The 11,215-nt window shown below is 42.9% G+C and overlaps 1 protein-coding gene across 1 annotated transcript in view; it reads right to left on the bottom strand.

Annotated features, from left to right (window-relative positions):
- Positions 1-2,814: 2,814 nt before the first annotated feature.
- Positions 2,815-11,215, bottom strand: part of LOC104492657 (aldose reductase-like) — a gene marked incomplete at its 5' end in the record, with an annotated part of 8,755 nt that continues 354 nt past the window's right edge. The window contains 9 exons of the mRNA XM_010135239.1: positions 2,815-2,857; positions 3,608-3,690; positions 4,138-4,221; positions 4,759-4,840; positions 4,997-5,103; positions 8,478-8,600; positions 9,004-9,081; positions 10,431-10,547; positions 11,072-11,211. Of these exons, the coding sequence (XP_010133541.1) occupies positions 2,815-2,857; positions 3,608-3,690; positions 4,138-4,221; positions 4,759-4,840; positions 4,997-5,103; positions 8,478-8,600; positions 9,004-9,081; positions 10,431-10,547; positions 11,072-11,211 (857 nt within the window). The remainder of the gene's footprint in view (positions 2,858-3,607; positions 3,691-4,137; positions 4,222-4,758; positions 4,841-4,996; positions 5,104-8,477; positions 8,601-9,003; positions 9,082-10,430; positions 10,548-11,071; positions 11,212-11,215) is intronic.

Below are 11,215 nucleotides of genomic sequence, written 5' to 3' on the forward strand. Positions count from 1 at the left end.
GGAATGCTAGGCTCTGGATATCTAATTCTTTGATCTTTCCACTTTACCTTTTAGGAGATGAAAGGAAATCTCTACCCTTGTAGAGAGAGTGTGGCACAAGTATGGGGGTACAACAGCCAATTATTTTACTGTAACAATCCCCAGATCATCCTAGATCAAATAAAGACTTGGCTGCAGTCTAGAGGGCTGGCTCTTCCTCCATCTCAGCCTTATTTAATCATATTTAGCCTTGAAGAAGCACTGGGTGACAGGGTTTTCTATGACTCCCCATTCCTCACCCCTTCTGACAACAGCTTGCTTTCTGTTCAAGCTTATGCACTGCAGCTGTCTTCGCTCAGGTGCTTCTGTTTTCTGTCTGTCCCCACTCCAGTACTTCACCCAGCATCCAAGCCCTCTGTCGGTTATGAGCTGTGTTCTGTGTCCCAGAATGACCCTTTCCAAATTCCTTCCTTCTAAGTCATCCAGCAAAACAGAGGGAGCCTGTTACAATACCACCCCACCCCGAGTGCTAGCTAGTCTGCCTTCTGCTGCAGAGCAGCCTGTCTGAAAAGTCTTCTCCAGTAAAATTCCTACTCTTAGAATGGAAAATTTCAGGCACAAACTTTCATAGAGTTACAGTGAAATGAAAACAGAGGAGACTAACAGAACCTGATGTACTGTTTTGGAAACCCTGACCCTCAAGGTAACTTCTTGCCAGAACACGCTTGTCACAAAAAATATGTTATTTCCAACCAAGTCAACATTGCCCTAAGCAGTTTATCACGGCTCAGACTAACCTAAGAACATCAGCTGTTCTAATTTTTTTTAGATGCCTTTGGGCTTTTATTTATCACATTACAGATACACAAAAACCACTTGCAAAGCTGATGCTTTTTGTATTTGCTTTTAAGCCCAGAATTTAAAGTGATTATAATCAATTTGTTAAGAGAGTCAGCAATAGAGGGGAATATTGCTTAACAGTCAGACATTGATTCTCTCCTCCCTCTCGTGTTGCAAGTTAACCCAGTCTGGTCTGTTTAGCCTATTGTAAATTATTCTGACCACAAGTGTGCTCCATGTAAAGTCTGGCAAGAGCAATAGTGGAAAAATTTAGACGAAAGGTTTGAAGATAGCAAAATTTGTTTTCTGATTATAATGGTTAGTATATTTCAGAAATAAAAATTGTAAATTAGTGTGACTTCTTAGTACCTTTTTATCAGTACTAGGAAACAAACCACCTACTTGGCAAATAATTTGAGAACAACTGCATTCATGGGACATTTCAACCTGGCTGTGCTCCCTTTAAGGCACACTAGACTACGCAGTTAGGGAATCAGAATCCTACCTTACATTTACCATTTCGGAGTGGTTCTGCAGCAACAGTTCTGGCATCTCCCTTCTTTCGTATGTTCAGAAAGAACCCTCTTTCTGCCAGGCCTACACAACTTCCTTCAGAGGACAGTTCACGGTCTAGACCTACTGAGACCTTGAAAAAAATTTACAAGAACATGCCACTGGTTTCACATGTGTCCAAATACATTTTGTGAATAGTTTTAAAGAGCTCTCAGAAGGCAACAATGTTAAAACCTCTATCTGTAAGCATTGTGTAAACCATTAAAACAACAAAGGACAAACACACGCCACATGTCAAAATTTGGGTATAAGCCTACCTTTCTGTCCTTCCAGAACAAAGTAGGAAGTTTCTGATCTGCTAGCTCATGACAACAGGATTTTCTTGGAAACCCATGCTTACTGTATTTGCAGATGGTAGCTTGTACAACCACAGAATTCTTCCCTGCATCGTGCGCTGCCTGCCTGGTAAGGACAGGTTTTCTACAGCTTATTGAAACAATCCCACAGGATGCTGTGTAGACTTCATGTCTTCAACAGAACGAGTTTTCTGCTAGGCAAAGCATACTATCACTTCAGTAAAATAAAGACTGATTTTAACATTAGGGTATTAGCTGTCAGACACATCAAAACAGCTCTATTTAAAGAGAGGCTCAGAAAGACTCATCAATGGCCACAGGTTCCTCAGACTCAGGTGTTCTACAGGTGTGTTAGCATGAGAACAGCAGACAGCCATCAGGGCATAACTACAAATTTAACATCAATAGTAGATGACTTCTTGGGGGACAGTAGTTTTCCTTGCTTTTGTGTAATCTCTAGAGACAGCTGATACAATACAGCTACTCCAGTATTACTTCCTTTAGAGCATTCCTGAAATAACCATATCATTACACACAGTAATGAAACTGTATTTTATTATCAGCAAAACCAGATTTTGTATCAAGAAACCAGGACCTATACACTTTTTAAAGAGCTACCCACGTAGAAACTGCTGTACTTAGAAATCAACTGATACTTCCAATTAAAGAAAAAAGCATGGAGAGTTACAAAAAGAAACAAAACCAAACCAAGAAGCAATCAGAAAAAAAGCAGACCTCATAAATGATGTAAAATCTGCCAATATCCTGGTCCTTCCAGACAACAATAGTCACTAGCTCCTATTCACAGTATTCCAAAACAAAAGTGACTTGCTTGTTCAAACTTTCTCAATGTTTTCTGCTTACCAATTCCAGGCATGCAGTTTGGCAAAGGCAATCTACCACACAGTGCGCTCTTCAGAACTGTTTTAGCATTTTCTTCTTCCAAAAAAGAAGGACAACACAAAGTCACCAAGTACATATGCTGTATCTTTTGGGGAAGGGGGTGGGGAAAGAAAGAAGAAAAAAAAAAGGAGGGGGTCTGACGCAGTGAGAAAGCTATGTAGACAACTCGTAGGCAACAGCAGAGGCATATCTGAGCAGTCTGGAGAAAGGCAGGAAACTATCTTCAGTACTCTGCATGGAAAGGGTACTCCTTGTAAGTTTTGTACCTGAAGGAAATCGAAGAAGAAACATTATCTCATGCATGAAAGATACCACATGCAGATGTAACTACTGCAAAGAGCCACCAAGGGAAGAGCTGAACTGCCTAAAAGCAGAGTCAGATTGATTGTTTTCCCTGGTAACACACTGCGTTGTATCAAAGATTCAGTGCCTTCAGTTGTTAAGGCTCTAAGCATTTCAGGCCATGTCACCCAGGTGCTTCATAGACAACCAATTCAAGGTCTTGCTGTTTACTGCCAAGAAGACCTTTTCCGCAGCCTTCCAACAACAATTTCACATCTGGCTTTAGGCTTCCAAACCACGAATCCTCGCATTACTTTCTGAATGCCCACCCACTTTCCCAACCACTCCTGAAGAACATGCATTCGGTTTTTATAATATACCTAAGCGTCATGGCAGAAAAACAATACCACAAGCAAAGTTAATCAAGAACTTGAGTCTGCACCATGCTCATTCCTCCAAAATGGAGAAAATAAAAATTATGATTAAGAAGCCTCTTATTGCAACTCCAGCTACAAAAAGTTTCTCACAGACTGAACTGAAAATGAACTTTGACTTATGCTCATCATGATTTGGTTTATAACATGACCATCTGAAAATCTTAACGAGCAAAAGTTATTTTGAAGATTACCCTTTTGGAAGTTGAGTTTGCGTATCATGACTTTCAATCAAGCCTAGTATCTGTAATTTCACATACCTACTGATAACAGCTTGAAAAGAATGCCACTGCTACTTACGTGCTCATTGCACAGGCTCTCCAGTTTCTGTTAAAGCTGAGAATAGTTGCCATCTCCTCTTTAGACAGTTCAAAGTCAAACACCTAACAAGAGAAACAGCTGGAAATCACCTCTTTGAACAAATCAGAGACTGTAAGCAAAAGCCACAAAATAAAAACCCAATTCCATAGTGTAGCAGTGCTTGTTAGAAGAAATGACTGGTTTATGAAAGAGGGAAAGGCCGAAGACTGCTCTGGACTTCCAAGACTCCACTAGCTAGAGTGGGGGAGAGAGGTATTAAAAGCCCTCTAACGTGATTGCCAGGATTACCAGCACAATGCTTCCAGAAAATTTATTCACTGCTGCTCTCCAGATGAAACCTCAAGTTTGCCTACAGCCTACTGAGAGCTAAGCACAGAAAAAAAAGCCCAGTCCTTTCACCTGAGGAGAACCTGGGAAGGGTGAGACAGGATCAATTACTGCTTCTTTGCAGCGGAAAGCCACGCCATCCCTGAACATACCCTACACCCACACCACTCCTCATGCCTCACCTTGAAGTTCTCCACAATGCGCTGCGGTGTGACAGACTTGGGAATCACAATCACATTTCTCTGGATGTGGAACCGAATGAGAACCTGCAAAAGGCACAGCACTGAGTCAGAGAGAGAATGACTGGCAGAGCTTCTTCCAACAGTTATTTGCAGTAAACTGTACAATTCAGCAGAATTAACCCATTTCTGCAGAGGTGCTTTTCCAACCATATCTGAATTCTAAGCAGCACTTTCTGAAGTGCAAACAGAGAAGTGGTGGGGCCTCGGGTGGAAGGCCTACTTTCTCCTTTCCCATCCAGTTTAGCAGTACTTACTCCTTCCCCTCACACCTATGCTGTTAGTAGGCCATACAAGGGTATGCTGCTCTGCAACAGGACTGAGATGGGAAGACTGAAACATGACAACACCTGAAGATGCATGAAGACAATGTTTCTTGCTGATGGTCAGAGAGCTCTTGCAAGCAAGCACTGCAGGCCACACACTCAACAAACCTGTGCTGCTACTGAACACCACAGAAAAGCACCGCAGGTGACCCGGCATGAAGAGGCAGCCTGTCCTCCACATGGTCACTGGCTGTCCTGTGCTGCAGGAACGGGTGCCCACTGTCCAGCACCTACGTACCTGTGCGGGGGTTTTGTTGTGCTTGGCTGCAATCTCTTTGATCTTGGGGTCATCCAGAAGGGAAGGATCCTCTGGCTTAGCCCTACACAGAGGGAAGAAGATCAGTGGCAAGAAACCTCCATGGATCCAACCTCGCAAAGATCTGCATCTGGATGAGTAATTAACGGCGCACTCGCAGTCTCCAAAGTTTCAAGCATAGTCCCTGCCAGCTCCCTCCCCAACGGCAAGGCAGCCTTACCATGGTCTGTCGGGGGAGCCGAGCGGACTGTATGCTGTGACAGCAATCCCTTTGGATTGGCAGGAAACGATCAGCTTCTCCTGGGTGAGGTATGGATGACACTCGATCTGGCAGCATAAGAGCACAGGAATTGACAGTGATTTAACTGCTTTAACATGTTCCAAGAATTAGTTTTTAATCAAATCAAAGGCTGATTTTTGTTCTACCTTATAGTCTCTGTGCAATATTGCTCAGCCTTTGTTTTCCTGTATGCCCCCACCCCCTTTCTACTATTTGTAGCAGTTCTCCTTGGAGTCGAGGGTCCAAGGACTGTAACACCACTCCCTGTAACTGCTGATCTATAAAATCTCCAGCACATGGAATGCCTGGCTCTTCATAACCACTGTCCCCAAGTGGGACAATTTAGTAAAACACACACACAGGAGAACTGTAAAATCGTAACAGGATAGCAGAACAGTAAGTACAAAGTTCTGTTTTCATCCCTAATTAAACATGCCATAATGGGTTTTCACTTTATTTTTACAACTACCATACTAACTTCAATACCAGTATTGTTTTATTCGTTTATTTGCTTTGTGTCAATATTCACACTGAATGCCTCCAGCCTGCAAACAGTGAGAATGGCTAACTGCTACAGATTTTGGACCTTCAGCTTACTCTGTTTTAGACTTCTCATAAAATGCATGTGTACTTACCATGAATTTCTGTAAGAATATCTACATAACAGAATACAGATTCCTTAACCGTGGATCTGTATTCTGGCAAGCTAATGCACAGATATGCAGTATGGAACAGAAGTGTCAGGAGACAGTGAATGAACATAAATATTTGATACTTTGCATAAAGGGATTTTCAGGATAGTTCCACACCAGGGAGCACTACTTTTCTTTCAAGCAGACAACATCAAAAACCTTTTTGACTACACCATCATTTGAACCTTCTGCTGCATTGCCAGAAGTCCCTGAAAACTTGTGCTACTGGCAGAAGGAGCGAGGAAATGTAAAACATGGGATCAGTTTACAGCCGCCTGTGCTTTATTTGTAGTTCTAGGTGCTTGCTGCTACCAGAAGCCTGCACGGCTGTTTCTCTTCTGAGGCACGCTGGAATACCAAGCAGAACACAACTCAGTTTTTGGGACAGATTATACGTATGTATTTTGCTTCAGCAGCTCCAGAAACACAGCTACTCAAGAGTAAAAGAGCACCTCATTATTTTCTCAGCTATTCGATAGGTAGAGTTTATGCAATGTAAACACGGCATAGCCACGCTTACGTGGCTGCTGCGTCTCAAGTTGAAAGGCTTCTATCTCGTCTATGTTCGGATCGGGATGAACAGCCTGTGGTATCTTAAGTTATTTCAATCTACACTGTGTGATGATCAAGTACTTAAGAACCAGATTTCCTTACTGAACTAAATACTGTTATCATTGTAATGTAATTGCTACCTTGCCAAATTAGTTTCTCACTCCAGATTAAGTCAAGGTGCATACTGACTACATTCAACTTAAGAATGGGAACAGTATCAAATACAGGGGATTACTGGATTACACATGAAATATGTGCACAGAGAAAGTGTTGCAGGAAGCACTATCACCAACAGGCCTACTGGTAAATACTAGCAACGGACAAGCTTTCAGACCTACAAACATTTCTTCAGGAGCATTAAGTTTTGAAGGACAGCGACCAAAGATCCACCGCTCTGAGCTTAACTTGATTATAGTGATCAGAGCTTGAGAACATTTGCACATTTGAAATATACAAGCTCAGTGACCTCTATGCAAGAGACAAGGGTAATTATCAACCACAGTGGCAATGAGGTGTGGCAGATGTTGAAAGGTGTCCTAAGTCTTCTACTAAGTATCCTAAAAGTACATTGGGACTGATAATGAAAATGTACAGTAGAGAATGAGTTTTGCACTTGTTAAATGTTTCAGTTATGTTGAATAGACTTCCAGAGAAAAATACTATCAACTTTCTGAAAAAAGTGTTAAAATCCTTTTTCAGTACATATGCTCACGCTATGACAACTAACCAGTTCTTATAATCAGGTATCAGTAATTGAGACTGCAGTTCTTCAAACACCACAGCAATAAAGGACAAGACTAGACAGACCCCCAAGGGGGCCATCTTGTGCCAGGCTATAACCTTGTCAAGTTTGCAGGTGATGCCGGATTGGGGGAGGGCTCAATACCCCCGAGGGCAGGGCTGCCATTTCAGAGGGACCCACTCAAGCATGAGGAACAGACCAGCAAAAACCTTATGAAAATCAATAAGCTGCACACAAAGCCCTGCACCTGGGAAGAAAAAGCCCCCAGCAGTACCACAGGCTGGAGCCTGACTACCTGCAAAGCAACTATGCTAGAAATGACCTGGGGGCCATAGCAGACTGAGCTGAACACAAACCAGCAGCATTCCCAGCAGCAGGAACAAAGCCAGAAAATTGTGGGAAGCGATCATCTGCCTCTACTCAGCACTCGTCAGACTATCTTTATTATATGGTGTCTAGATTATCCCCTTCCTAGCCCCCTCAGCAGAAGGAAGGTTGACAGACTGTCATGAATTCAGTAGAGGGCCACCAGGACAGCTGGGGCCTGGAGAACCTGCTGTATTGGCAAAGGCCAGAGGAGCCAGGCTTGTTCAACTTGGAGAAGGGAAGGCTTCAGGTCTCCTAGTAGCAGCTTTTCAATACCTAAAAGATCATCCAAAGACAAGCCAAGCTCTTCAGTGGTGCATGGTGGGAGGACAAGAGACAACAAGCCCAAGTTGAAACTGAAAATAGGAAAAAATCCCTCCTTCCCCCCCAGACCAAGGCAAGGAGTCAGGCAGTGGAGCGTGCAGACTAGAGAGACTGTGCAGACTAGAGAGACTGTGCAGACTAGAGAGACTGTGCAGACTTACTCCTCACAGGTTTTGAAGGTGTATAAAGCCCTGGGCAACCTGATCTCCTAGCTGATGCTGCTCTGAGTTGTGAGTTACAGCGGATTATCTCCCAAAGTCTCCCGGCACCTGAATTTTCCTAATATTTTATTCAAGTGCTGTCTACATACCTGGACACTTCTACTCTATGTCCTACCTTACAACTCCATTTCCTCCTTCCTCATAACCCTCATTAAGTCTGTAAGCAGTCCATAAAGCATGTGCCAGTTCAATTCCCTCCATGATCAGCAACAGAAACTGGCTTCTCCACAGAAGAGTTGCAAAAAAGGTCATCCAATTTTATGTTAGGTCTTCGTATTATACACTAAGTTTTACTCCAAGCAAGGTTTTAAAACTAATTTGAGTTCCCTTTGTCCCCTTACCTTCCCCCAAAAAGCATTCTGGAGCTGCTCTTTGCCAGATTTCCAAATGGCAGTGCTGAAAGCTCATAGAAAAACAGCACACTGTGCATCCAGAAGTAGTTAAAGGGTGGGATGGGGAGAACAGACTGACAAACAAAAAGCACCATCACCCAAACATTCACCTGCAGTCACTCTGCAGCTTACCTGGTTATTTGCAGGCTTGTACTTCAGTCCTGGCTTGTTCAAGATTCTTTCAATCTGCTCATGATTAAAGTTGGAGATTCCAATGGCTTTTACCAGACCAGCATCCACCAGCTCTTCCATGGCCTAACAGAAATAAGTGCCAAGTCAGCACATAATATACACGACAGTGCCTGAAAAACACATTCCTCCTGACATGGCTTTTTTTTCTCCAAGAGAAGCACAAAATAAGCTGTTAGATTTTCAGACTTCAAGTGTGAGGAAGGAAAAAAAAAACAACAGAGTACTAATGTATTTGTGCCATGTCTCCCATTTCACCAAAGCTCAAAGACTCATTCTTTGAGATAGTGGAAAATCACAGCAAGTTATAGTTGGAAAATGATGATACTAAACAATCCGTTATTGTACCAGTCAGTCCTTCCTAGTAGTTCTACATACATGACATAATTTAGATTGCTGAGGGTAATGAAAATATGGAAGAGACGGCCGAGAACAGAAACCATTATTCTCCTGCTGTGGCTAAACTTACCTCCCATGTATCTAGGATATTTGTGTTGCTGGGTATAGACACACCTTTGTCATCTGTGGGAAACAGCTCCTCTCCCGCCTGTCAGCAACAGAAAAAAAAAATGCTTGAAACACTCTGGTGGGAATTTAGGTTAACACCAGCTGTAGACCATGACACTACAAACTCCTACTACAGAACATGCTAATACTTACTGTCTACATATGTATTAGATAATACTAATACTCATTGTTTACACTCTTCAGTCTTTTCTTTTGCTTTAAGATGGGATTGTGGCTTTTTTTGCCCACAGCCATCCCAGTAAAGATGGGTACTTCTGCTGGAAACAATGCCTTCTGGCTCAAAATAAATGTGGTGAAACATAACTCTAACGTGCAGAATTTAACTTACAGAATTATAGCCAGTTTACATGCTTACTTTCTGTACCATAAATAGACAGTTTTTATGTAGACATAATCAAGTGTTTTATTCAAATGTGTAATAAGGACTTACTTAGGACATGGAACATGTTCAGTCTATATTGGACCCAACCAGCTGACAGGTCTTTCATAGGGAGACTTATGGAGTAAGTTGGTGGCACAGAGAAGGCTAAAACAGCCTGTGTCCTAGTTAGGACTACGTGTCAGGTATCGACTTCATTCAAACCAGTTGTTTTCTACTGACACATTATTATGCCACCACACATTTTCACTTTGATAGTTCTGACCATATGATACTCATTTTAAAAATACAAATGCTACGAAAAACAGTTAATCTCAGAAGCAACAAGTAGAAAGAAAATTTTGATCAGGCTCTAACAGAAAGACCAAGCTCAGAAATATTCAATGAAACATCAGTTCCTTCGCATGCAGTCAGTAAGAGTAAAGGACAAACCAGTGAGTTTCACCTTTTGAAATCCAAGGTCTGTGGAACGCTAAGGCTCCTACAGCAAAGGGCCATTCAATCTGTACTGTATTAAAGGACTCAGTGATTAAGGACAGAAACATTCTCTTGTTCTGCGGTTCTGTAACATGCAGAGGAAAGGATTTCTGTCAGGCAGCAAAGCACAGCTCTCCTTCCCATGAAGGGGGAGCCATGTTATTGTCAGTTGAGCATAATTTGCATTCATAGAAGGCAATGCATAAGCAATAATGAAAAGGAGATCAATTTAACTGATGCTTGCAGCAGGGAAATCCACTCCTAGTTCAAGGTCTACCTCTTCCATGACCAAAAGGGCAGAGGGTGCTGTGCAAGCAGGAATCTCAGAGGTAGGGATCGACAGCCTGGCTCACATGGCCAGAGTGAAGCTGAGCACCAGAGCATTACTGATACATGCCACAGACACATGATGATCTCCGTCAGCTGGAGCAACTACTGGACTGTAAAGTCATATAGCTCTTTAAAACTGCCAGCCACAACAGGCAAAGCCAGGGGCACTGATGTAACTGTACCTTAAAACCAAGAGGCCAGTGGATGAGGTAGAGATCCAGGTAATCCAGTTTCAGGGCAGCAAGAGTCTTCTGGCAGCCTCCCTTCACCAGAGACTTCTCATGAAATGTGCACCACAGCTAGAGACAAAAAGCCAAAGCACACTGTGACCTCCTGGGTTAAAGCTCTTGGAACCCTTCTGTCACATTCAGGAGAATGCCTGTCCTCTTTGGAAGCTGATGTGGAACTAGGTCATCCTACTGATCACCAAACTGGGCTTGCTCTGGGAGCAGAACTGCTGCGTGCTACTGAGGGCAATATGTGCAGTGGCAACACACATGATGAATGGTGTTGGGGCAGACAGCAGAAAGAGTCTGGTTTCATTAACACTTCATTTAAAGACCACCTACCAGAAGGTTGGTTCCTGCACAAAAGAGGGCAACATAACTTCGTGTCAGGAAGTTTAAAGCATCACCCATGTCTGTGGTACGTACCCTACATAATTCTCCAAGCAGGATGAGGCAAAGTAGGCAGCTTGTCTCAGGAGTAGGCTAATTGATGTTCTGACCTGTTCCATGCTACACCACAGAGTAGGAAAGCAAAGAACTGGGGGTTACTAAGAAAAACAGGTTTCTCTTGGGATCCTCTACCACCAGATCCATACCTTACTGACAATGAAGAGGTCCTCTCGTTTCACAACACCTTCCTTGATTTTCTGCTGGATCCCATCCCCTACTTCATTTTCATTTTGGTACACGTAGGCACAGTCAAAGTGGCGGTAACCAGCATCGATGGCAGCCGTCACTGC

The sequence above is a fragment of the Buceros rhinoceros genome, unplaced genomic scaffold (assembly GCF_000710305.1).
Source record: "Buceros rhinoceros silvestris isolate BGI_N320 unplaced genomic scaffold, ASM71030v1 scaffold34964, whole genome shotgun sequence".
Classification (NCBI taxonomy): Eukaryota; Metazoa; Chordata; class Aves; order Bucerotiformes; family Bucerotidae; genus Buceros; species Buceros rhinoceros.